The 27,982-nt window shown below is 39.3% G+C and overlaps 1 protein-coding gene across 1 annotated transcript in view; it reads right to left on the minus strand.

The window, feature by feature from the left end:
* Positions 1-2,204: 2,204 nt before the first annotated feature.
* The window catches only part of atg9a (ATG9 autophagy related 9 homolog A (S. cerevisiae)), a 30,567-nt gene continuing 4,789 nt past the window's right edge, over positions 2,205-27,982 (minus strand). The window contains exons 3-21 of the mRNA XM_062041384.1: positions 25,125-25,191; positions 24,888-25,033; positions 24,769-24,814; positions 22,801-22,863; positions 22,557-22,706; positions 19,917-20,058; positions 18,976-19,116; positions 18,773-18,893; positions 15,142-15,317; positions 14,948-15,070; positions 12,078-12,265; positions 11,852-12,005; positions 11,597-11,776; positions 8,417-8,629; positions 8,093-8,340; positions 6,919-7,036; positions 6,596-6,854; positions 3,368-3,513; positions 2,205-3,295 (exon numbers count right to left, since the gene is read on the minus strand). Coding sequence (XP_061897368.1) covers positions 3,287-3,295; positions 3,368-3,513; positions 6,596-6,854; positions 6,919-7,036; positions 8,093-8,340; positions 8,417-8,629; positions 11,597-11,776; positions 11,852-12,005; positions 12,078-12,265; positions 14,948-15,070; positions 15,142-15,317; positions 18,773-18,893; positions 18,976-19,116; positions 19,917-20,058; positions 22,557-22,706; positions 22,801-22,863; positions 24,769-24,814; positions 24,888-24,990 — 2,580 coding nt within the window. The 5' untranslated portion in view covers positions 24,991-25,033; positions 25,125-25,191 and the 3' untranslated portion in view covers positions 2,205-3,286. The remainder of the gene's footprint in view (positions 3,296-3,367; positions 3,514-6,595; positions 6,855-6,918; positions 7,037-8,092; positions 8,341-8,416; positions 8,630-11,596; positions 11,777-11,851; positions 12,006-12,077; positions 12,266-14,947; positions 15,071-15,141; positions 15,318-18,772; positions 18,894-18,975; positions 19,117-19,916; positions 20,059-22,556; positions 22,707-22,800; positions 22,864-24,768; positions 24,815-24,887; positions 25,034-25,124; positions 25,192-27,982) is intronic.

A 27,982-nucleotide genomic window follows, 5' to 3' on the forward strand; every position in this document is an offset into this window, starting at 1 on the left:
GTGCGGCGTACTTTGGTCGTCTTTTTTCATAAAATCTTGCAATCTTCCGCCATTCTTGATAACCTCTCGAGGAACTCTGAAGAAATGTTTATCCTTTTCGCGATTTAAACGGTTCGTACAGCCGAAAACAACGCAAGCATAGGGCGTTTTTCTTCAAGAAAGGCTAAATGGCATCTAGTACCCTTCAAAATCAGACGCCGGCGTGATATTCAATAAGCCGGACTTGACGTCATTTTGAATCCAAGCAATTAGTTGTAAAATGGATTGAAACAGCCGCAATTTATTTTCCAAAACCAGTGAAGTTGGCACGTTGTGTAAATCGTAAATAAAAACAGAATACAATGATGTGCAAATCCTTTTCAACTTATACTCAATTGAATAGACTGCAAAGACAAGATATTTAATGTTCGGACTGAGAAAGTTTTTTTTTCTTTTTTTCAAATAATCATTAACTTTGAATTTAATGACAGCAACACATTACAAAAAAGTTCACCACTTGGCCTTGCCGCTTACGTGCAGTGATTTCTCCACATTCTCTGAACCTTTTGACGATATTACAGACCCTAGACGGTGAAATCCCTAAATTCCTTGCAATAGCTTGTTGAGAAATGTTGTTCTTAAACTGTTGGACAATTTGCTCACGCATTTGTTGACAGAGTGGTGACCCTCGCCCTTTTCTTCTTTGTGAATGACTGAGCATTTCATGGAAGCTGCTTTCTCTGTCTTTTTTGCCACTTGTGCCAGCTTTTTTGAAAAATGTTGCAGGCATCAAATTCCAAATGAGCTAATATTTGCAAAAAAATAACAAAGTTTACCAGTTCGAACGTTAAGTATCTTGTCTTTGCAGTCTATTCATTTGAATATACAGTATTTTTTGGAGTATAAGTCGCACCGGCCGAAAATGCATAATAAAGAAGGGAAAAAACATGTATAAGTCGCACTGGAGTATAACTCACATTTTTGGGAGAAATTTATTTGATAAAACCCAACACCAAGAATAGACATTTAAAATAAATAAAGAATAGTGAACAACAGGCTGAATAAGTGTACGTTATATGAGGCATAAATAACCAACTGAGAACGTGCCTGGTATGTTAACGTAACATATTATGTTAAGAGTCATTCAAATAACTATAACATATAGAACATGTTATACGTTTACCAAACAATCTGTCACTCCTAATCGCTAAATCCCTTGAAATCTTATACGTCTAGTCTCTGACGTGAATGAGCTAAATAATATTATTTGATATTTTACGGTAATGTGTTAATAATTTCACACATAAGTCGCTCCTGAGTATAAGTCGCACCCCCGGCCAAACTATGAAAAAAACTGCGCCTTATAGTCTGAAAAATACGGTAGGTTGAAAATGATTTTTAAATCATTGTAATCACGATTTGCACAATGTGCCAACTTCACTGGTTTTGGGTTTTGTATAATAATCTCAAAATTTATATTATAGGCAAATTGCTACGTGGTAATTCTAACACAATACAACAATCAAAATGACAGCAAAATAACAATAGCATATGTTTATTGTGTAACTATGGAGCTTTCATAACAAAGAGATTACTGCACCAAATAAGGCGAATTTGATTCTTATTTACAAAAGTAGTGCGAGCAAAGGCAGGACAAAAAAAGTTGGTATTTGCGCTGTGATTGGGCGGCCAATAGATAGAGCTGGACATTTGATTGGCGTTTGGAAGGATGGACACGGTTGCGCAATTGACCCCACACTGCAAAAACTGAAATCTAAGTAAGATTAAATATCTCAAATAAGGGTGATATTTGCTTATTTTATGTCTGATAAGATCATTCTTCTCACTAAGCAGATTTTATGTTAAGAGTGTTTTACTTGTTTTAAGGGTTTTGGTCCTAAATGATCTCAGTAAGATATTACAGCTTGTTGCTGAGATTTGATGACCTATATTGAGTAAAACATGCTTGAAACTAGAATATCAACTGATGCAAAGCTGTGTCAATAACACTCACAAGTATAAAACTACTTTTTTAAAGTAATAATTTCTTACTTCAAGCATGAAAAAAAAAATCATGCTGCAGAGCGCATATCATTATGTCAATATAATGGCACTAGCATTTGCTTAATTAAAGAATATTTTTTAACATATTGAGCAAAAAAGTCTTTTTTTTCTACCAAGAAAAGTGCACTTTTTATTAGTAATAATATACTTATTCTAAGGTATTTTTGGGTTCATTGAGGTTAGCTAAATTTACTTGTTTTGGGAAGTCTTGACAAGCCAAATGTTCTTGTTCTATTGGCAGATAATTTTGCTTAGTTCAAATAAAATACCCCTAATTTTTGTATTTTCTTTTCCTTGTTTTTAAACACTGACTTTTGGCAGTGCAGAAGATGGACTCAACCCGGTGATAGGCTTAGGAAAGATGAGGAAAGCCTAGGCATAGCAAGGATGGACTCGCAGAGACAATTGCCTGTTACATACAGACCATCGCCATTGGGCAACCTATTGCAACTGATAAATTTGTTAGCATTAACAAAACTCAAGACACACACTTAAGTTTCCTCCCGTTTAATTAACGTCTGTACAAAATTGTATTTTACACAAACTATGAACACATTTCGTACGCTAACTCTTCACCACTACACCCTGCCGAGACCCGCCGCCAGATAGTCAAACTGTAAACATGTCATTCATGAACATTATGGCACACATCCCTTTTCAAGTGACTTCATCTGAAATCATCAGCATAAAACACATGCAATACATCTAAGCTAAAGTTACAGCCTCTGCAGTAAGTCATTAAAGTGCATCATTGTTTTTTTTCCCTCTTGACAAACGTAAAAAACCAACAAGTAACGCTGCTATGCTATTGTTATGACGCGATGGTCTGTGTAGAGCCAGTGAATTATACACCTCAGTTAGAAAAATGCGTGATAGTCATGCACCTGTGCTGAAGACGCGTTTGTTTAGGATTACAGCTGCAAAAAAAATCATGTTTTTTTACAGACACAATAGATTTCTAATACCCACCTTAAGTGCAACTTGATTTCTGTTCAATTTATACACAAACCTGCAAGCTGAAGACCCAGCACATTATATTTGTGTGATATCTTTCCACATACTGGGCAACAAAAACTTTTATAGAGAACAATTTCAACTTGTGTCTGTTTCATTCATTAAAGTCCCACACGATAACTTAAATTAACTAACATTTTGTTTACTTAATTGTAGACGTAAATCTTCTTTGAGTCAGAACCCAGGAGAACGATCCAGATAAGAATGACGATGCTTCCCCAAGGCTTGGCTAACAAACCTGAAAAAAAAAAATCAGTTTATTTCCAGTGTATGCTCGTTTTTTTGGTGTAAATTCCGCACATAATACGACCTTGTGTATGTGCGGCGGCAACTCATCCTCAGAGCTCTCCTCCGGTAGTGACTCGTGGCGACGCGGTGCTGCCGATTGATACTCCTCAGCCCACCCGCCCATCGGCACACGGGCTGACCTTGTCACCGCCTTTCCCCCTAAGATATCTTCCGTAAAAAACAACATAGAATCATTTAAAAATGTCTCACATTTCCATTGCAGGTGTAAAAATTCTGCCTTCACCTTTGATTATTATCACCTCAATTCTCAGCCGTTCTCAACATAACACAATACATAATGTACTTTATAAATGTCCATCCATCCATCCATTTTATACCGCTTGTCCCTTTCGGGGTCGCGGGGGGTGCTGGAGCCTATCTCAGCTGCATTCGGGCGGAAGACTTGTCCAGGTACACGCTGGACAAGTCGCCACCTCATCCCTGGGCACTTTATAAATGTACTAATTAGAGATGTCCGATAAATGCTTTAAAATGTAATATCGGAAATTATCGGTATCGTTTTTTATTTATTTAATTTTTTTATTTTTTATTAAATCAACATAAAAAACACAAGATACACTTACAATTAGTGCACCAACCCAAAAAACCTCCCTCCCCCATTTACACTCATTCACACAAAAGGGTTGTTTCTTTCTGTTATTAGTATTCTGGTTCCTACATTATATATCAATATATATCAATACAGTCTGCAAGGGATACAGTCCGTAAGCACACATGATTGTGCGTGCTGCTGGTCCACTAATAGTACTAAACTTTAACAGTTAATTTTACTAATTTTCATTAACTACTAGTTTCTATGTAACTGTTTTTATATTGTTTTACTTTCTTTTTTATTCAAGAAAATATTTTTAATTTATTCATCTTATTTTATTTTTTACATTTTTTTTAAAAGGACCTTATTTTCACCATACCTGGTTGTCCAAATTAGGCATAATAATGTGTTAATTCCACGACTGTATATATCGTTATCGGTTGATATCGGTATCGGTAATTAAAGAGTTGGACAATATCGGAATATCGGCAAAAAGCCATTATCGGACATCCCTAGTACCAATGTTAAATTATGAATAATTTGCTTGAATTGATTTTATAAAAGTGACATAATGACAATGATAGTACCAATGATAGTACCGGTACCTTAATTTCTTAGAAATAGATTTGAATGTACTGTAAAAATGATTTTTTTTTTATATCTTTCATTTTGAAGATTTTCTTTAAATACATTTTAATATTGTATGAAACACAATACAATAGAGTGCACTACACCTACAGTAGTTTTATGGAGTAATGTAATAATAATGTACAACATTTACCTTGGAGAGCAAACTTCGACCATATCTCCTTCCAGTTTGTCAAACACACCATCATCAGCTTCTCCATATTTTCTACTGTATTTTGATTTCCTAGTGTTTTTATAATCAATTTGTCATTACTGCATTCTTTCTAATGACAAAAGTAAAATTTTTTTTTAATTATTTGAACTATAAGGGGCACTTAAAATCCTTTAATTTTCTTAAAAATCGTCTTATAACTCGGTGCGGCATATATATGTAAAAATACTGGTTGTGCTTACCAACCTCGAAGCAATTTTTTTTGGTACACGGTGTAATGAGTGTGACTAGTAGATGGCAGCCCCCCCTTAGAGATTAATGTGGACTGCAGGTTGACGCCTGTTCAATAAATGACGCTAGCAAGTACCCGTAAGCAAGCAACACCAAAACTTTGATGTTTCATTGAGAATGTAGAACATTACACACGGCGCTCAAAAATCTGTCAAAATGTTTTAGTACAACTTTGGTAAGCTATGAAGCCCGTACTGCTTGATGGAACGCGGAGCATAACGGCTTCCGTAGTCAGACGTACTGTGCTTCCACATACGGGTATTATTAAGGACTCCAAAATGGCACCAATGAGGAGACATATCTAGTGTTTTGTTTTGCCCTATTAAGCGAAACCAACTTTTCTTACCTATTGGTACCTGCTGATGTGTATTTGGGGTCTATTTCAGTCCCGAAAATTTGCACGCGTCCGCGCCGTAGCCATTAAGCTCCTTCTTTTTCTCTATCCTCTTTTTGTGGGGCATTCATCCTCCGCTGTTGACATTTTTTAATATAAAGTAGCGTACTGTTCTAACTAAAGATGTCCGATATCGGACTGCCGATATTATCGGCTGATAAATGCTTTAAAATGTAATATCGGAAATTATCGGTATCGGTTTCCAAATGATCGGTATCGGTTTCAAAAAGTAAAATGTATGACTTTTTAAAACGCCGCTGTGTACACGGACGTAGGGAGAAGTAAAGAGCGCCAATAAACCTTAAAGGCACTGCCTTTGCGTGCCGGCCCAATCACATAATATCTACGGTTTTTCACACACACATGTGAATGCAAGCATACTTGGTCAACAGCCATACAGGTCACACTGAGGGTGACCGTATAAACAACTTTAACACTGTTACAAATATGCGCCACACTGTGAACCCACACCAAACAAGAATGACAAAACACATTTCGGGAGAACATCCGCACCGTAACACAACATAAACACACAGAACAAATACCCAGAACCCCTTGCAGCACTAACTCTTCCGGGACGCTACAATATACACCCCCCCCTCAACCTCCTCATGCTCTCTCAGGGAGAGCATGTCCCAAATTCCAAGCTGCTGTTTTGAGGCATGTTAAAAAAAAATAATGCACTTTGTGACTTCAATAATAAATATGGCAGTGCCATGTTGGCATTTTTTTTCCATAACTTGAGTTGATTTATTTTGGAAAACCTTGTTACATTGTTTAATGCATCCAGCGGGGCATCACAACAAAATTAGGCCTAATAATGTGTTAATTCCACGACTGTGTATATCGGTATCGGTAATTAAGATTTGCGACAATATTGGAATATCGGCAAAAAAGCCATTATCGGACATCTCTAGTTCTAACTTATATCTGTCAGTAGACTCGCTATGGAAGCGCTAAAAACAACCGGTATAACAAAGATGACGGAGAGAAGACGCTGTTGAAGTGGAGCCATGTAAATAAGACCGTCCACAAAACGACGCATCCTGAGGAAACCAAAGAACCACCATTACATGTTATGTAGACCACAAGGAAGTGGTTTAAATGTCGAATAAAAAATTATAATATGACTCATTTGGTGCGCCTTATAATACGGTGCAGCCTATGTTCTGACAAATACAGTCGGCTTGATGAAGGTCTACTCTCTAGTTACCGCTGTATCGGCGCTGGTTTCTCTGTTGGGATGAAGCCCCCTCCTGACCCGCGGAGGCACTGCCGTCAGAGACTGAAGAAGGGATGACTGCAGTGGGACTGGGTACTGATGTGGGGAAGGTGTGCGAGCGAGGGAAGTTTTTGTAGCGTGAGCTGGGCACGCTCTTGACCTCGTCCGGGACGCTGTCGCTGCTCTCGTCGCTCTCCTGCCTATGCCATGTGTGACGAGAGAGCTCGCCGCGCGACCGCTGCTTGTGCAGCTGTGGGAGGAAAGCATGAAAACAGATAAGAGATCAAGACAACACGTGGACATTTTCCACCTACCTCGTGTATGTAAAGTGCATGTATGCTCATATCCGTGGAGGCGTACTCGGATAGGACCAAACTGGTGAGCTGACCCTCCCACGCACTGCTGCCTGAACTCAGCGTTCGAGCATCCGTCCTTTTAGGAATGGAAAAATAGATGAAAAGATGGGCGTTTGATAAACAAAGAGGAAACAACAGAAGTGGCATATTTTCTCAAGCAAAAATGGTTGGTTTATTTACTCAACTGCACAGACAGTCTTAACGTAAGCGAGTACATTAATTAACTTTAATAGCTATCCACACAGAATTGTAGCAAGCTTCACTACAAGCTACATGGAAAAAGTAGCTTGCTACATCAACACTATATACCGTATTTTTCGGACTATAAGTCGCAGTTTTTTTTTCATAGTTTGGCCGGGGGTGCGACTTATGTGTGAAATTATTAACACATTAACGTAAAATATCAAATAATATTATTTAGCTCATTCACGTAAGGGACTAGACGTATAAGATTTCATGGGATTTAGCGATTAGGAGTGACAGATTGTTTGGTAAACGTATAGCATGTTCTTTATGTTATAGTTATTTGAATGACTCTTACCATAATATGTTACGTTAACATACCAGGCACGTTCTCAGTTGGTTATTTATGCCTCATATAACGTACACTTATTCAGCCTGTTGTTCACTATTCTTTATTTATTTTAAATTGCCTTTCAAATGTCTATTCTTGGTGTTGGGTTTTATCAAATAAATTTCCCCAAAAAATGCGACTTATACTCCAGTGCGACTTATATATGTTTTTTTCCCTCTTTATTATGAATTTTCGGCCGGTGCGACTTATACTTCGGAGTGGCTTAAAGTCAGAAAAATACGGTATTCTTTACTACTAAAAATAGCAGTGCTAGTAACACCATTATCATATAACAACGTTCATCCGAACATGGATGTTTACATTGTTTCTGATGGAAAAATTTGCCTCTGGAGAAAATTTCCTTTGAAATGCCACCATAAACGCCAGATTTACAGATACCATGGCTGTTCTGAATGATGTCGACCACTACAAATCATGCTGTGGGCCACATGTAAATGTATTAAATAGCAACAACACCCAGCGACTAATTGTGGTATGGCATCAATTAGAGTGTAATTTAGCAAAATGAGCTCTTGTTCTAATAGAGAATGTTCCTACCCGGAGCCCGCCATTGTCCTGCTCATGGCGGAGGTGTGTCCAGGGGTCCTATAGGCTGCACTCGTGCTGCCCCTGAGGTGAAAAATGCTGCTGACGGGGGAAAGAGAACGCAAGGCAGACGCCCCATCAGTGCCGGCTAATGCTGCTGCTGCTGCTGCTGCAGGACTGCCCAATAAACTGTCCCCGCCAAAATGAACGGATGCCAAGGTGGACGGCGCCCCCAGGAGATTCGCAACCAGGCTCCTCGGCTACAAAGCAAAAAAGAAGAAAATCTAAATTAGTGGCGCTATATCAACATGGCCATACTTGAGTGCGTCACAGTACTTCAGATTCGTAGAAAGAGACATGATGAGAGTCTGAAGGAGCTGTGGTGGCCTCTCGCTGAACTCTTTCCTTCAGCAGGCTGATGAAGTGCGTGGTCTCTCTGGGAGGCTGCCATTGGGGGTTAGTGATGGCAAAGTGCATTAGAGACAACTCTGTCTTGCCGTCTTCCGCCTGCTGGTAAATGGATGCCTCCGTCTTCCCCGCTGACATCCACTGTGAATGAAAAGACGCACATCTTACAGCTATGCACTCCTTCATGTTTACAAGCCTATTTCATATTTTTACATACTCTTTTATCTGGCATTTATCCATCTGTGCCTTTAATACAGAACACAGTAAAGCGGGATACCGCCGTCAGTGTGCGCATATTCACACAACCACATTACAACTGAACCTATTTAAGTTGGTCCTGTTGATGTCAAGCATTTCACCAAGTCTTAGTCCACTGCATTCTTCTAATGACTAAAAAGTGCCCGACAAATCTGGTTGACCGCTTATCTATATTAAATTTGTGCACCAAAGGGGTTGTTCCTATGACAAGTTGTAGTGATGCACAATATTTTGTGCCTTTAAGCCCATACCTGTACTGATAACTTCCTGCTTCTAAACTTCCTGCTTCAAGGCCAACATGTTTTTAATTTACATGTGCGTACCTTTTTTGGCGGCAGCTTCTTTAGCAGTGCAAGCATCTTCTTAGGTTTTCAAAACACAGCGATGCTGGCGTTTCATGTGGCTGATAAGTTATGGTTGTTTTTTTTCCCTGGTCTTTTGCACTTTTGGTGAAAACAGCACACAAAATGACTTCCTCTGAAACTGTGAAAAAAGTCCTGCACGATCAAAGCCATGTTTGTTAACAGTGAGCTCAGGGGAAGTTTACAAACTCCTAAGAGGTAGTATAAAAGGAGCGCTTGATTCGCTCACCCTACTCCAGTGCGGGTAATCTCACATCATTGGAGCATTTTTTTCATTAATTGGAGCTATTTTCTAATATTATCAGAATTATCTTTATAAAGTCCTAATTCCTCATATCTGTCTGATATTTATCTTGCACCACTAAAACATTGGTCCATTGGCAATATTGGCATGTGTTGGTGCAGAGGGATGGGCAATATGGCCTAAAATCTGTATCGTGATATACATTGCAGCCTCCCGTTATAACGATATACTTATATAACAATATATTATTTGGCATATAAACGATATTTAGAACCATTTCCAAACAAGTTACAAAGGCTCCTAATTTGCTGCTGGAGTATGCGCTAACATATTGCATCATTTCCAATTGTATAATTTTGTCTACTTGTTAATTTACTGTTTATGTCTGGTTACTTTCTGTTGTAATGCGTTTCTATCTAAGGATGGCGCGGCTCGGTTTGTAGAGCGGCCGTGCCAGCAACTTGAGGGTTCTTGGTTCGATCCCCAGCTTCCGTCGTCCTAGTCACGTCCGTGGTGTCAATGAGCAAGACACTTCACCCTTGCTCCTGACAGGTCATGGTTAGGGCCTTGCATGGCAGCTCCCGCCATCAGTGTATGAATGTGTGTGTGAATGGGTGAATGTGGAAAATAGTGTCAAAATGACACTTCATCAGGTACCCCTGTCGTTGTGAGTCTGTCTCCTTTAAAACTACAACATTTAGTTTTTAAAACAAAAGAACAACTGGCACTTTTGTTCAAGGAGGAGAATACAAGTTACCTTTGTAGTTTAAAATAACAGCAAAATTGGTTATGAATTTGATATTATATATAGTTGTTATTTTTTAAAGAGAATAAAAAAAATGATGAATAGATTTTTTGGGGTTTTTTAGATTTCAATTTTAGGCCACATTGTCCAGCCCTAAGAGTTGCATCATAAAATCTGCCTTTACGAAAAAATAACTAGAAATGAAAGGTCATAGACGACCATAAAGTATGCCACCTGACATTTTCTGTACTTTTTTTCTACGCTTTGAAACCTGCGGCTTCTAAAATAGCTTTCGTTAAACTCCAGCAGAGACACTGAAAATGTGTGTTATTGTTTGGGCTGAGGCACAATCTTTTAGACGAGTTCGCTTAATGCAGCTGTTGCAGGTTGAAAATGTACTTCCAGTTTTAATGCCTGTTTTTGAACTGGAAGTAAAACCGTCTTTCTGCGTTTCTACTCGAAAGTATTTTTCATTAATCAGTCCAAGCATCGTTTGTAAGTTTTACAATATAACTAAACAATCAATATTTACTAAACCGTCCCATGTGTGATGACTGTAGGAGTGTTTTCATGCATATTTGTACGTGCTATCGTAATGTAATGAAGCTAGCATCGTAAGCATTAGCTAATATGCTAACACATTTACGAGCGTCTGTGTAAGTACTACTAACTTACAATAGCATTCTTTTTGTATTGTTTTAGTTTCGTAAATTTACCAGGACGTCACAGTGGAGTTATTGAATCTGTCTACCATGAATTGATTAACGTGGACCCCGACTTAAACAAGTTGAAAAACTTACTCGGGTGTTACCATTTAGTGGTCAATTGTACGGAATATGTACTGTACTGTGCAATCTACTAATAAAAGTTTCAATCAATCAATCAATCAAAGTCTCTGATTGGAGAGCTAGCTTCCGCAGCTAGTGGATCCATGACGATGACTTCTGTTTTGTTTGATCAACCGTTTTACTGCCATGTTACAGGCACCGTTTGGAAACAATTAAGGTATGTTGCCTGATGTCCATCTGGGCAAAAGAACACGTATCTCCCACTCCCACCACCTCTATGGTGAAGTTCCTAAAAAAATCGATGATCTCTAGTGACTTCCTCCTCAAAAATTAAAAAAAACATTTACAAAATATTTATGTGTGAATAACTTATTTCACAATGTATATATCTGCGGCTTGTAGTACTGTGCGGCTTATTGTTTTGATAATGTTACACTGTCAATAGCACTCACCATGGAAATATATGGAAAAATAATTTTTCTTGAAAAATGTTGTTAATGTGCCTTATATACCGGTGCCTTCGTAGTCCGGAAAATACAGTATGGGAGAAAAAACACTTCAAACGTATGAATAAGTGTGAAATTAGTCAACATTTACAAAGGAAATACAAATGTTGGCCCTCACATCAATCAAACAGAGCATTCTTATCATAATAAAGGTAAATGTTTGAATGCAAACACAATATGTGTAAATATGAAGGTGTCAACTTACCGCAGGATGGCCATGTTGCCTGATGTCCATCTGGGCAAAAGAACACGTGTCTCCCACTCCCACCACCTCTACGGTGAAGTTCCTAAAAAAATCGATGATCTCTAGTGACTTCCTCCTCAAAAAAAAGATGAGGATGATGGGCGTCACCACCGGACTCAAAAGCTCCTCCAGTATGAACACCTACGAAGAAAAAACACAGGACTTGTTTTCATATGGTGACAATGTCCATTTGTCCAGTTGGGTATTCATACTCACTGCTTTGTACTGGAAGAGCTGGGAGAACTGGTCCCGGGTCTCATATCGGTGGGCACTGCCCTGCCAGTGGTCAGGCATGTAGTGTATATGAGCCAGGATGATGCGCAACAGCTGCTCTGGACAAAACACCATGTGTTTATCCGGAATAAATGACCTGAGGAGACCGAGAGGAACATCTCATATGAGGCCAAAAGCAATCAATTTGCTGAAGGGCACAACCTCCTACCTGCAGACGGTGATACACACTCCCAGCAGCGTAATCGAGGAGAGGACATGTTCGACCGCGAGCACGTCCTCGTCGTAGATGGTCAACGCGATCAGGACTGCCAGAAGGGACCCGGCGAAAAAGGCGACATTCTTGGCCACCACAGTTAGCAGGGGAGAGAGGAAGCAGTTCATGTACTTGGAGGCCGCCTGCAAACGACAAAGAAAAGGACAGAATAATTATAAAGAGAATCTCACACGAGTACACCCTTCAAGGTTTTATTACATATATCTTCTCAAGGGACAGTATTACAGGAAATACACCTGGATATTAGGGCTGCGAATCTTTGGGTGTCCCACGATTCGATTCAATATCGAATCTTGGGGTCACGATTCGATTCAAAATCGATTTTTTTCGATTCAACGCGATTCTGGATTCAAAAACGATATTTTCCCAATTCAAAACGATTCTCTATTCATTCAATACATAGGATTTCAGCAGGATCTACCCCAGTCTGCTGACATGCAAGCAGAGTAGTAGATTTTTGTAAAAAGCTTTTATAATTGTAAAGGACAATGTTTTATCAACTGATTGCAATAATGTAAATTTGTTTTAACTATTAAATGAACCAAAAATATGACTTATTTTATCTTTGTGAAAATATTGGACACAGTGTGTTGTCAAGCTTATGAGATGCGATGCAAGTGTAAGCCACTGTGACACTATTGTTCATTTATTTTTATTTTTATAAATGTCTAATGATAATGTCAATGAGGGATTTTTAATCACTGCTATGTTGAAATTGTAACTAATATTGATACTGTTGTTGATAATATTCATTTTTGTTTCACTACTTTTGGTTTGTTCTGTGTCGTGTTTGTGTCTCCTCTCAATTGCTCTGTTTATTGCAGTTCTGAGTGTTGCTGGGTCGTGTTTGGTTTTGTAATTGGATTGCATTGTTATGGTATTGCTGTGTATTGTTTTGTTGGATTGATTAATTAAAAAAATATTATTATTTTTTTTTTTTTTTTAAATGAAAAAAAAAATTAAATAAAAATAGATTTTTTAAAAATGAGAATCGATTCTGAATCGCACAACGTGAGAATCGCGATTCGAATTCGAATCGATTTTTTCCCACACCCCTACTGGATATACTTTCAGAATAGTCCGTGTTCTGCAACAGTTTAGATTTACTGTGCACTGAAAAGGACTACAAATAGCTGGTGATACAAATGCCAAATAGTGCAGTTGGTGTGAATATTTAGTGCGAGCACTGGGGACCGATCAGCATTGGCGGGTATTTGTGAAAAACTATGTGATTGGCAATTGCCGATTTATGCCTTTCCCCCCTGGCTGACACTGTACCTATTTGTGGTACCCCGTCTGACAGGCGGCTAACAGCCAACCATGGATGTCCATACATTGTGTAGAGCCGCTCCCATGATAAGTTATTAATCACCATTATTGAGACGAATAAACTGTTTTTGTTCTTAGTATCTTAAGTATCATTTCATTCATTTTCTTTTTTTTTCCCATTAATTTATTTATTTCAGGCAATGACATAAAAAGGTACAAAGTTGACTACACATTATAATATAAATTAATATAGTGCAAAAGGTAATGTATAGTATGTAATGCATGATTGTCCAGTTTTGCCTGAAATCATTATTATCAAGTATACTAAACTTGATTAGTTTAGTATACTTATCAAATATTCTTATACTTATTATGTTTAGCCTCATCTTTAAGGTAAATGTACTGAGGATGAACTACTGTTTATAGAAAAAAAAATGGTAAAATGGATTATACTTGTATAGCGCTTTTCTACCTTCAAGGTACTCAAAGCACTTTGACACTAATTCACCATTCACCCATTCATACACACATTTCTACCAACAAGGTTGGTAGAAGGTGGAGATTGAACCAGGAACCCTCAGACTGCTGGCACAGCCACTCTCCCAACTGCGCCACGCCGTCCCCATAGAAGCAAGCATGAAGATAAGGGTGAGACGTTGGAGCAGACGGAAGCTGGTAGAGTGAGGTGAAAGCGACGATGCTATAAATGTGGAACTTGGAGACAAGCTATTTCGACATAAATGGATTGCTTACCCAAATGCAACGTCCCCGGCCAGCTGGACCAGACGAACAACTGTCCATCGAGTGAGTCACACTTACTATCGTTAATGATACATGCAGAAGGTCAAGTGTGTTAGTACAACTACAGTACATACGCTGTCTGGCTAGCTCAGCTGTGTACAAATAAACATGAAATGTAGGCTAATACTTTACAGATACTGTAATATGATTGTTCATGTTTTTCAATCAGTACAGATTGGTGTCTTATCGCATTGTGTTGTGCATTACTAACTCAAACGCGTTTTGTGTTTGACATAGAATCTAGCTTATATCTTGCCGTAGCTCGCTTTTACGGTTAATACCGAACCATGCCAATTTGTTACTACGCTAAAAAAAAAAGAGTTCCTCAGTGTTCGCTCTTACAATAACAATGTCGCTACAGCTTGGTTATTATACGGGATACAGAACGTAAATGAAGTATTGTTAACGTTTTTTGAATGAATTTTTAAAGTGATTTAGAGGTAGAATGGTTTGCTCCAATTAGCTGAATTTCTAGCAACCTAGAACGAGCCAATTTTTACAAGTTAGAAAGCGAAAAAAACCAAAAAAACATTTTGTCTTCTTGTCTCTCATAATGATTGAAACAAAAGGCAAAATTCCAAAAAAGCGCATTTCCCCTTTAATGAACCGCAGCACTCATACAGCCACAGAACCAGTCCACCACTGTGCTTGAGTCATTTACAATTTGTTTGCGTTTTTGCCTCTCATCAGTAATACAAAAGCAGCTAAGCTAGTTAGATGTGGACCTCACTGACCTTGTAGCCTTTGCTCAGCCGAGACATGAGCTCGTGGTCCAGCTCATTAAAGTGGCGCAGGTAGCATCGGCCGTACAAAGACCAGCATCTGGCCCCGAGAGAACCAGGCTCTCGCTTGATCACCTTAACAAACACAATGACAAGGTATTTTTACCTTTACCAAATAGACGGACAAATGAGTTGACATGTGATACCTCCGTGTAGCTGAAGAAAGCATAGAGGATCTGCCACACCAGGATGACGGGACACAAGAGGAGGTTGGCCACACCAATCCACAGGATGCGTGACGCCAGCCTGTCGGCCAGCTCTAGGCGGTTCCCTCCTCTTTTATACTCAGACTTTAGGCTCCACTCGTTCTCAAACAGAGAACCTGGAAAAGTAACAAATGTTGATGTCAACAAGTCTGACTTCTTTAGACTACAAAGTGTTTTTCCTAAACAATCAGCTGCAGGACGAATTCCTATTTATGATCAATAAAGGCAAAACTTGAGTTTTACTAGTTGAGGTTTATTACCACCTTTTGTTAGTTAGCAAAAAAATCAAAAAGTGTGTATTTTTATGAATCTTTTAGGACATTTTAGAAATGGGATGAGAAACAACTGATTTTGGGCCTGATCCGGATCATTTTTATTACAATGGTATTTTACATTTATGTTACAGTGTGTGTATGCTAGCATCCCTGCAGAGACAAAGATAGTGAATAGGGATGTCCGATAATGGCTTTTTTGCCGATATCTGATATTGTCCAACTCTTAATTACCGATACTGATATCAACCGATACCGATATATATAGTCGTGGAATTAACACATTATTATGCCTAATTTTGTTGTGATGCCCCGCTGGATGCATTAAACAATGTAACAAGGTTTTCCAAAATAAATCAACTCAAGTTATGGAAAAAAGTGCCAACATGGCACTGCCATATTTATTATTGAAGTCACAAAGTGCATTATTTTTTTAACATGCCTCAAAACAGCAGCTTGGAATGTGGGACATGCTCTCCCTGAAATAATCCTGATACCCACTACAACTATGGGAAACACTGTTAACTTTGACTTTCACAAAGTGCATTTTTTATTTTTTTTAAACATGCCTCAAAACAACAGCTACAAAAACAATGAAGGCACACAGCTTCAGTCCAGAGTATACTATAAACTGGGCTCAATTTGCCCTGTTCTTAACATATTCGTATGAGTAACAAAAATGTGCAAATAAAAACAAGAAAGGCACAAAAATAAAAAACTGCTTCAGTCTAGACTAGTAGATAACACAGCCATTCTTTAAAGTGCATGAACATTAATAAAACTGCTTCAGTCTAGACTAGTAGAAAAGACAGCCATCCTTTAAAGTGCATGGGGAAAAAAGGCACAAAACATAAATAAAACAGCTTCACTCAGTCCTGACTATTAGTCTATTTGTGCAACAGATGAAGCTCAAAGAGTGGGCTAATTCTTTTTCTCCTTGTCATCACGTGTGAGAGGTAGATTTTTCTGAATGAAAACAAGCATCTGCACGGGGTTCTGGGTATTTGTTCTGTTGTGTCTATGTTGTTTTACGGTGCGGATGTTCTCCCGAAATGTGTTTGTCATTCTTGTTTGGTGTGGGTTCACAGTGTGGCGCATATTTGTAACAGTGTTAAAGTTGTTTATACGGCCACCCTCAGTGTGACCTGTATGGCTGTTGATCAAGTATGCTTGCATTCGCTAGTGCGTGTGTCAAGCCGTATACAGTATGTGACTGGGCCAGTACGCAAAGGCAGCGCCTTCAAGGATTAATTGGCGCTCTGTACCACTTCCTGCGTTCGTGTACACAGCGGCGTTTTAGGAAGTCACAAATTTTACTTTTGGAAACAGATACCTATAATCTTGAAACCGATACCGATAATTTCCGATATTACTTTTTAAAGCATTTGTCGGCCGATATTATCGGACATCCCAAATAGTGAATGACTGACAATAGGCTTCACTCTGTTTCTTTCAATCCGCTACGGATAGCTCAAAAAGTTACAGGTGATTTTCATCAAACTTTCAAGAATTGTTACGAAATTGGCAATTTTCATCAAACTTTCAGGAAATGTCTAAAAACCACTTTACTTTACATATACGTTATGAGCCTCAACTTCAGTGTGTGTGTGTGTGTATGCTTTTGTATGCGAGCGTCCCTGCTGCCACCCACAGAGACAAAGACATTGGATGACAGACCAGAGGCTTCATTCTGGGTTTTTATATTCCGCTATAGATGGCTCAAAAATGTATTGGCACATTTTGATTAAATGTTCAGGAAATGTTAGAAATGTGATTAAACTTTGGGGGGTGACCTCAGATTTTTTTTACTGGTAGGGCCTTTCCCGAGCGCTTTTCTAGTTATTTATGATCTGTAGGCCACATTGCCCAGCCCTATCATAAATCATGCACTTCTTGTTGGCCATATTAAAGGCTTACTGAAACCCACTACTACCGACCACGCAGTCTAATAGTTTATATATCAATGATGAAATCTTAACATTGCAACACATGCCAATATGGCCGGGTTAACTTATAAAGTGCAATTTTAAATTTCCCGGCAAACTTCCAGCTGAAAAAGTTTCGATATGATGACGTTTGGGCGTGACGTCAACAGTGGAAGCGGAAGTATTCGGAGCCCATTGAATCCAATACAAAAAGCTCTGTTTTCATTTCAAAATTCCACAGTATTTTGGACATCTGTGTTGGTGAATCTTTTGCAATTTGTTTAATGAACAATGGAGACTGCAAAGAAGAAAGCTGTAGGTGCGATCGGTGTATTAGCGGCTGGCTGCAGCAACACAACCAGGAGCACTTTGAGGATAGCAGACGCGCTAGCCGAACGACCTCACCTTGACTTCCTCCGTCTCCGGGCCAGCAACTGCATCGGTGATCGGGTGAAGTCCTTTGTCGTACCGTCGATCGCTGGAACGCAGGTGAGCACGGGTCGTGATGAGCAGATGAGAGCTGGCGTAGGTGCAGAGCTAATGTTTTTAGCATAGCTCTGTCGAGGTTCCGTAGCTAAGTTAGCTTCAATGGCGTTGTTAGCAACAGCATTATTAAGCTTCGCCAAGCTGGAAAGCATTAACCGTTTATTTACATGTCCAGAGTTTGGTAGTATTGTTGATCTTCTGTCTATCCTTCCAGTCAGGGACTTATTTGTTTTGTTTCTATATGCAGTAAAGCCCGATGCTATCACGTTAGCTCAGTAGCTAAAGAGCTTCACTGATGTATTGTCGTGGAGATAAAAGTCACTGTGAATGTCCATTTCGCGTTCTCGACTCTCATTTTCAAGAGGATATAGTATCCGAGGTGGTTTAAAATACAAATCCGTGATCCACAATAGAAAAAGGAGAGAGTGTGGAATCCAATGAACCCTTGTACCTAAGTTACGGTCAGAGCGAAAAAAGATACGTTCTGCACTGCACGCTAGTCCTTCACTTTCACGTTCCTCATCCACGAATCTTTCATCCTCGCTCAAATTAATGGGGTAATCGTCGCTTTCTCGGTCCAAATCTCTCTCGCTGCTGGTGTAAAGAATAGGAAAATATGAGCAGTCCTTCCTCCGGTGTCGTCACGCTACTTCCGGTAGGGGCAAGGCTTTTTTTTTATCAGCGACCAAAAGTTGCGAACTTTATCGTCGTCGTTCTATACTAAATCCTTTCAGCAAAAATATGGCAATATTGCGAAATGATCAAGTATGACACATAGAATGGATCTGCTATCCCCGTTTGAATAAAAACATTTCATTTCAGTAGGCCTTTAAAGAAAAATGCACTCCTACATGAAAGAAATCCAGTGAGGATGCAGGAAACACACACCTGGTCCCCAAAAGAAGATGAGCTCGAAGTTATACTTGAGGCCCCGGGTGAAGAACACACTGTCTCCGAGTACAGGAAGTTGAAAGCGGACGGGAAGGAGCGATTTATTCACCATGGCAACCTGCAGACAAGAGTAAAGTGCGTTTCGAGGTTAGATAGAGCTGGATCAGATTTTTTTTAAAACGGCTCAGGTGTGTAACAACCATGTAATTTTTAAAGCGGAGAATGCGGTGGTAAATGTCCAGCTCCGTCAGCTCTTTTTTATGGATGCAGATCTGGTGTTCCTTCTGGATCTCCACTATCCTGGCCTGGACCTCCTGCCATGTTACATAGGGCAGCTCCGACTGGATAAAAAAACACACACACACACACACACACACACACACACACACACACACACACACACACACACACACACACACACACACACACACACACACACACACAAGTTAAACACAAAAAAACTCAACGAGAAAAGCACTTGCCAGGCCTGATCTTTCAATAGTGAAAAAGTCATGAATCCAGACGGTGATCTGGATCATCCCCAAAATGTAATCACTTGTTTCTTATCCCATTTCTTGACATTTCCTCAAAGTTAGATAAAAATCAACCCATAACATTGTAAGCTATCTTCTATACTAGCATGAAAAAAACGAAGTAAACAAACTTGTGAGTCATCCACTGTCTCTGTCTCTGTGGGTGGAGGTGGGCCACAAGCAAACACACACACAAGTTGAGGCTTGTACATTAAACGTAAGGTAACATAGTAGAAATGATCTGGATGAGCCCCAAAATACATTAACTTACTGCTTGTCCCATTTCAGACATTTCTTTAAAGGTGGATGAAAATCCACCCGTAACTTTTTGAGCAATCAATAGCGGAATGAAAGAAAAGGAGAGACCACTCTTCTCTGTCTACGCTATCTTTTGGTGAGCCACTGGCATACACACACACAAACATAAGATCATGTAGCAGAAATGATCCGGATCTGGCCCAAAATTGAATCAGCTGTTCCTTATCTTATATCGGACATTCCATTTGGGACACAACTAACTAACTAACTAACTGACAAACCAGTGGCAAAGATTACATAACTTTATGGCGGTGGTAATAACCCAACATTACAAGGATGGCTGGTATCACCATTGTCATTTTGAGGGCGTTGATGTAGAAAGATCGGATCTCCCAGAAGCAGCAGACATTGTAGATGAACTTCACCAGGCGGTGTAGCCAAAACACCCCAGAGATAATCAACACAAAGATGACGAACGCATTGTCTCGGATTCTGTCAGAGAGAGAAATACATAAGCTCACAGTGTGACATTAATTGTCCCCCCAAAAATCAGTGGAATTAATTGATAAACACTACAATATATAATTTTTTTTTTTTTTCAATAGTCACTGTAGGAGCCTAAATTATGTTTAAGTTAATTTACATTTTATGGAAGGTGCTTTATGTTTATTCAGCCAAAATGGGACTATTTACTTTATTTGCATAATACGAAAATATATATTTTGCATGCTTAGAATATTTATAAGGTACACTTTATTTGTAATTATTATATTTGTCTGAATAATTTGATGACGTACTATTTAATACTGCTTTAATACAGTGAAGATTACGTAACAGTTTAATTGCATATATGGGGGAAGGATCTGTATGGTAATATGGTTTGGACACAAGGTATTATGGGTAATGGCAGTCAGGTATGGGGGAATCGAGCCACACAGTTTTTTGACCTTATTCTTACTTTTTCTAACTATTTCTTACTGTAACAAACTCGCTTCATTTTGCCATTCATTTGTTCCCACGTCATTATTGTTTTACGTTTTTGAATGATTAAGTTCACAAGTACATGATACGAAACGAAGAGGAGCGTCTGGAGTTTTGTATGTGGTTGCCGCAGCAAGCGGAGCAGGAGAAAGTAGAGCGTCAAGCTAAGGCTTCATTAGGAATCTACAGTCACATAGTTAAAAAATCACTGTCCAGGTGCACTGAACATCTTGAATAAAGGCGCGCAGTGACAGACTTGTGTTGGCATAGTGTATCGGCCTGTCTCCTTCTATCTACTCTAGTTTCTTGACCATGTACTGGAAATGTAACTGTATTACCTATCCATATTACATAATTTTCACATCAAACTCTAATACTCTAAACAGGATACTGTATAAACCCATTTTGCTATAAGTTTAACAAATTATTAGGGCTGTGAATCTTTGGGTGTCCCACGATTCGATTCAATATCGATTCTTGGGGTCACAATTCGATTCAAAATTGATTTTTTTTTTCAATTCAACACGATTCTCGATTCAAAAACAATTTTTTCCCGATTCAAAAGGATTCTCTATTCATTCAATACATAGGATTTCAGCAGGATCTACCCCAGTCTGCTGACATGCAAGCAGAGTAGTAGATTTTTGTAAAAAGCTTTTATAATTGTAAAGGACAATGTTTTATCAACTGATTGCAATAATGTAAATGTGTTTTAACTATTAAATGAACCAAAAATATTACTTATTTTATCTTTGTGAAAATATTGGACACAGTGTGTTGTCAAGCTTATGAGATGCGATGCAAGTGTAAGCTACTATTGTTCTTTTTTTTTTATAAATGTCTAATGATAATGTCAATGAGGGATTTTTAATCACTGCTATGTTGAAATTGTAACTAACATTGATACTGTTGTTGATAATATTCATTTTTGTTTCACTACTTTTGGTTTGTTCTGTGTTGTGTTTGTGTCTCCTCTCAATTGCTGTGTTTATTGCAGTTCTGAGTGTTGCTGGGTCGGGTTTGGTTTTGGAATTGGATTGCATTGTTATGGTATTGCTGTGTATTGTTTTGTTGGATTGATTAATTAAAAAAATAAATAAAATAAATAATGACAATCGATTCTGAATCCCACAACGTGAGAATCGCGATTCGAATTCGAATCGATTTTTTACCACACCCCTACAATTTATATTTATACAGGGGGGTAATCAGAGTCACCCGCCTCTTCTAAAGCTTTACATGTAATAGCAATTATTTCTTTCAAACGGGGTGCAGCACTAATTTCCATGTGTCGATTTAGCCAGGCACATCTATCTTTTTCTTCACTTTCTTCTTGACACAACCATTTTGTTTTTAATTTTTGCTTTGCTTTTCTTCTTTTTCATAAATCACACCACGATAAAAAAGAGGCAGGTATAATTAGTAGCCTGATTGGCAATCGTGCAGGAACTGGAACCAAAATAAGAGCGCTGACAGGAAATAAAACGCGAACACTGAGGAAAATTCAAAACATCACCCAACTGTCAGTGACAAGCCTGACGAGTATAATGGAATATAAGTTGACTTTATATTGAAGCGATTATCATACATCTCTGATTTATGACACAAAAAGACTCACAAAGTTTGCTAGTAAATAGATTCCTGAGATTCCCGAGCCATTTCATGAGATAATGAGGATGAGTTAGACTTGCCGAACTCAAGCACATGGCTACTTTCTATAGGATTTGCATATTTATAAGGGGCCGTGGTCTGTGGGACCTATTTCAAGCTGATTGCGATGTAAAAAAGAATGTGCTTGGCTTTGTGCCTGCACACACTTTAATACATCTGGATTTGAACGTACATCTGTTATAGCAGGAGGCCCACGCAGCTCTAGTTGCATGAGGCCTCTGTTGACTATATTTTGGAGTAAAGAGAAGTCTATGATAAATATTGTTTCTAAACCCAATCTTGTGAAGAAGGCATCCAGTCAGTAGATGGTCAGCGCCATAGAATAAAATGATCCCCACCGTGCACTGCAGACGTCCACCGGTACAAAGGCGTCGGGCAACGTGACTTTCGACGAATCCGTGTGATTCACAAACTTGTTGGCGAAGAGGATGTCGTAGTCCACGCAGTTGGCCAGGAAGACAGTGAAGCCCACCACAAACAGCAACTGGCTGCACAAAAACCCGTCAAATGCTATTAGAAAAGACGCCAAGCTCTACAAAGAATCCTGCCCCCGAAAAAAAAGACATTAACAGGGATCCGTACACAAGCTCGAAGATCTCTCCCAGCAGCATACAAGTGAATCCATTCTTCTGATGCAGGTTATAAATGTGATGAATGTTAAGGAATTTGTCTGTAGTCATCATGATATAAAATACACAGTATTCCCTCATACTCTCACATACTTTAGAGTAGCCAGTGTACTGCTTGTATAGCAGTATTTACAACCCACTGAAAGAGTCAAAACACAGCCAATATTGTGTAGATAGCTGGAAACACAAGTATGTAGAAAGATTACGGTGTCTTGGTTACAAGTCAGGGGCGGCATGAGTGCTGCTGTTACCGTGGGAGCTGCGGTTCATTGAGAAGACACAAATCCCAGATTTTAAAGCCCAGTATATTTTATTACAGTAAATATTCCCAAATGGAAAATACCACAGGTGTCAAAGTCAAGGCTGGGGGGGCCGGACCATCATTTCATACGACCCGTGAAAGCCTGGAAATAATATGGGTCAATAAATAACTTTATCTTTACTTACTAAATGTTTTGTTCATTCCATTTTGACAGTAAAAATATCTGCAAATATCTGCTTGTATTACAAAGCAAGTCATCCTTCAAATTGCGCACTGTAAAAAATGACAATAAATTTCACGGTGACAAAAACTGCTAGATCAGTCACCAGAATTTTACCGTAAAAGAAAACCGGTACTAATTTTCCATTTACAGTAATAAGCCTTTAAAAATAACTAACAACCGTAGACTTTACCATGAAAAAATAGTGGTACATTTCTCCATGTATAGTATGCTGTAAAAACCATCGTAAATTTTACAATAAAATTCTGCCAACTGAGCTCCCAGGTACACTTTAGAGTAGTCAGTGTACAGCTTGTATAACAGTATAAATTTACACCTAGAGATGTCCGATAATGGCTTTTTTGCAGATATCTGATATTCCGATATTGTCCAACTCTTAATTACCGATTCTGTTATCAACCGATACCGATATATACAGTCGTGGAGTTAACACATTATTATGCCTAATTTTGTTGTGATGCCCCGCTGGAGGCATTAAACAATGTAACAAGGTTTGCCAAAATAAATCAACTCAAGTTATGGAAAAAAAAATGCCAACATGGCACTGCCATATTTATTATTGAAGTCACAAAGTGCATTATTTTTTTTAACATGCCTCAAAACAGCAGCTTGGAATTTGGGACATGCTCTCCCTGAGAGAGCATGAGAAGGTTGAGGTGGGCGGGGTGGAGGGTGTGTGGTAGCGGGGGTGTATATTGTAGCGTCCCGGAAGAGTTAGTGCTGCAAGAGGTTCTGGGTATTTGTTCTGTTGTGTTTATGTTGTGTTACGGTGCGGATGTTCTCCCGAGATGTGTTTGTCATTCTTGTTTGGTGTGGGTTCACAGTGTGGCGCATTTTTGTAACAGTGTTAAAGTTGTTTACACTTTAACCTTTAGTGTGACCTGTATGGCTGTTGATCAAGTATGCCTTGCATTCACTTGTGTGTGTGAAAAGCCGTAGATATTATGTGATTGGGCCGGCACGCAAAGGCAGTGCCTTTAAGGTTTATTGGCGCTCTGTACTTCTCCCTACGTCCGTGTACCACTCCGTGCAGCGGCGTTTTAAAAAGTCATAAATTTTACTTTTTGAAACAGATACCGATAATTTCCGATATTACATTTTGAAGCATTTATCGGCCGATAATATCATCAGTCCGATATTATCGGACATCTCTATTTACAGAGGACAAATTTCACCACACCTAGTGTGTGTGTGACAATCATTGGTACTTTAACTTTAACTTTAACTTTAACAACCCACTGAAAATGAGTCAACACACTCTTTGCCGTCGATATATAGCAAGATAATTGTGCCACGATCACAATCAAGCGTGGTGGTGCAGCGTCATGTCTGTGGTGGTATGAGTGCTGCTGGTACTGGGGGAGATGCGGTCCATCGAAGGGAAACAGGAATTTCAAATTATGAATATTCAAAAGGATATTCTTTGAAAAAACAGGTCCAGGTTTTCGATATGGTGCCACTGAGCTGCAAAAGAGTAACTAAAGGTTAGGAATCTGGCTACAAATTTGTATAAAGAATGTGTCTGTGTGTGTCGTACATTTAGCTCCCTCTGGAACGTGCATCAGGGGATTCTCCTCTCCGGGGGGAGAGTCGCTGTACGACGCCTCCAGGCGCTGGTACTCCGTGTCAAAGTGCGCCATAGCTGATGTCTCACCACCGGGTCGCCACGGCCGCAGTCACTGACTGCAGCATGAACAACATCGGGGAGTTGCAGGAAAGATTATGTGCAGTAAACACTACATGCAACTTTAGTTCATTTATTTATTAGGCTTACCTTAAACGTTCCAGTTGTCGACGGCTCAAATAACCGCAGAATCTCCTATAGTCGCCGTGTGCGTGGTCTACAAAGCAAATAACCACCAGGTCAAAGAACATTAGCATTAACGGCTTTGCTGGTAGGAAACTTGATGTATTTTTTAAATTATTATTAGTATTAACTTTACAGAGAGCTAAACTGTTTCAAAGTATCATTTGGTGTGAAAATCATGTGTGTTACACTTGCTGTGTTGTTGTTTATAATAATAAGAATAATACCTGGGATTTATATAGCGCTTTTCTAAGTACCCAAAGTCGCTTTACATGTTTTTCTGAACCCATCAATCATTCACACCTGGTGGTGGTAAGCTACATTCGTAGCCACAGCTGCCCTGGGGTAGACTGACGGAAGCGTGGCTGCAATTTGCGCCTACGGCCCATCTGACCACCACCTATCATTCATCATTCATTTCACCGGTGTGAGCGGCACCGGGGGCAAAGGGTGTATTAATGTGTCCTGCCCAAGGACACAACGGCAGCGATTTTTTTTAGATGGTAAGAGGCGGGGAGCGAACCTGCAACCCTCAGGTTTCTGGCACGGTTGCTCTACCCACTACGCCACGCCGCCCCAAAAGGACACTGAACCTATCAACTTTGAGCTGCTTTACCGCTATTAAAAAACACTGGCTCTGTTATACATGTTCATACAAGACCTACATTTTCCATTTTGCGAGCTTTCTTTGTGATTGTTGCAGCTTAAAATTCCTGAATTTGCAGCATTTTTTTTTTTGCGATGAAAGTTGCCATGATTTCAGGATTTTTTTTTTTTTAAACATTGAAACTGTGATTTTTATACATTTGTAGTCAAAGTCTTAACTGTTCCTCAAAAAGCACAGAATTTTAAAAAGAATTGTAAAACAAATTCTATTGATGTTTTACTCGTTTTATACCGCGCAGACTTAAAAGTAGACATTAGATGCCAGTCAGAGCAAATACTTAGAGCTTATTGTCAAATTACTGTACTGTTTTAATTAACTAATACTTTTAATAATTAATCATAATTGCAAAAAGAAACACCATAAAAGCCTTCCTTATCGTCCATAGCTGTAGGTTAGAAAAGTGTTTGTCCATCTCAAACATTCATTTACAGTATGTTCCAACACATTTACCCCTGCACGTCAAGAGCGTTTGTGAACCGTTGTGCGTTCGTAAATGAGATACTATGAGAGATCACCATCCCAATTCAGCATATCCTCTCTGGTCAACAAAAGCACCTTGAGGATTCTGGCGGGAACTCTCGTTCAACCCTTTTTCGATTACGCATGCACCTCCTGGTACCCTAGCACCTCCAAAACACTCAAATCTAAACTCCAAACATCTTAGAACAAGCTAGTCAGATTACCTCTAGACTTCCACCGCAGATCCCACCTCACTCCTACCCACTTCTCTAAAGTGGGCTGGTTTAAAGTGGAGGACAGAGTTAAACAACTTGCACTGAGCCTAGTCTATAAAATCCACTACACCTCCCTGATACCGAAGTACATGTCAAACTACTTCCTTAACGTAAATGACCGCCATAACCACAACACCAGGGGGAGCTCCACTAACCACGAAATACCACTAGAGCTAAAGAATGGCAACATTGTGAAGATATACAAAAGAAAGGGTGATAGAGCAGAATGTGGCAATTACAGAGGCATATCACTACTCAGTACTGCCAGTAAGGTCCTGTCAGGAATCCTCAACACAAGACTTCAGACCATTGCTGAGGACATACTCCCAGAATCTCAATAAGGCTTTAGACCAAACAGAGGAACAACTGACATGATATTATCGGTGAGACAAGAAAACTCATTGAAAAAAATAAACCCCTCTATATGGCGTTTATTGACCTCACAAAAGCATTTGACACTGTCTCCAGGGAACTACTTTGGGAAGAACTGGCAAGATCAGGATGTCCTCCAAAATTAATCAGTATAGTCCGATTGATGCATGACAATATGACAGCTACAGTACTTGGGAATGGCCATGATTCTGCTCCTTATGAAGTAAAAACTGGAGTAAAACAGGGATGCCTGACACTGTTCTCCGTCTTTATCTCTGTTGTGATCCACATTGCATATTCACGAATACCAGCTGAGCTATTTCAAATTGCAGTTCGGCTAGATAGAAAACTGTTCAACCTGAGGAAGCTGCAAGCCAGAACAAAAGTTTCATGGTCCACAGTGGTAGAATTTCAATATGCCGTGTAGATAATGCAATAACAGCCCAGAGTGCAGAAGATTTGCAAGTAATACTGGATGCATTTAACTATGCATACACACAACTTGGACTTAAAATAAATGCAAATAAAACACAAGTACTCTACCAACCATCGCCCAAGGACGTCATCCTGCAACCACCAGCAATAAATACAGAAGAAGTGGCTCTTGAAAATATAGAAAGCGTCACACACCTTGGTAGTATAATGTCTTCAAATGCTAATAATTGATGCAGAAGTCAATCACAGAATCAGGCAAGCTGCTGCAGCCTTTGGAAAGCTTAAGACTCGAGTGTTCCAAAATCATGACAGACTAGATACAAAAATCAAAGTGTTCCGAGCAATTGTTATAACAACTTTGCTATACAGTTCAGAGGCATGGACAGCATATCAAATACATTTCACAGCACTTGAAAGGTTTCAAACAGCGACGTCTACGCCAGATGATGAATATTAAGTGGCAAGATATGAGAACAAACATCCGTGTACTTGAACAGGCCATGATTCCCAGTGTAGAGAGTACCATTGTTAAATACCAACTACCAGTGTTTCCCACACATTCATTTATTTGTGGCGGCCCGTCATGAAAGAATTACGTCCGCCACAAATACATTTAA

The sequence above is a fragment of the Entelurus aequoreus genome, linkage group LG03 (assembly GCF_033978785.1).
Source record: "Entelurus aequoreus isolate RoL-2023_Sb linkage group LG03, RoL_Eaeq_v1.1, whole genome shotgun sequence".
Classification (NCBI taxonomy): Eukaryota; Metazoa; Chordata; class Actinopteri; order Syngnathiformes; family Syngnathidae; genus Entelurus; species Entelurus aequoreus.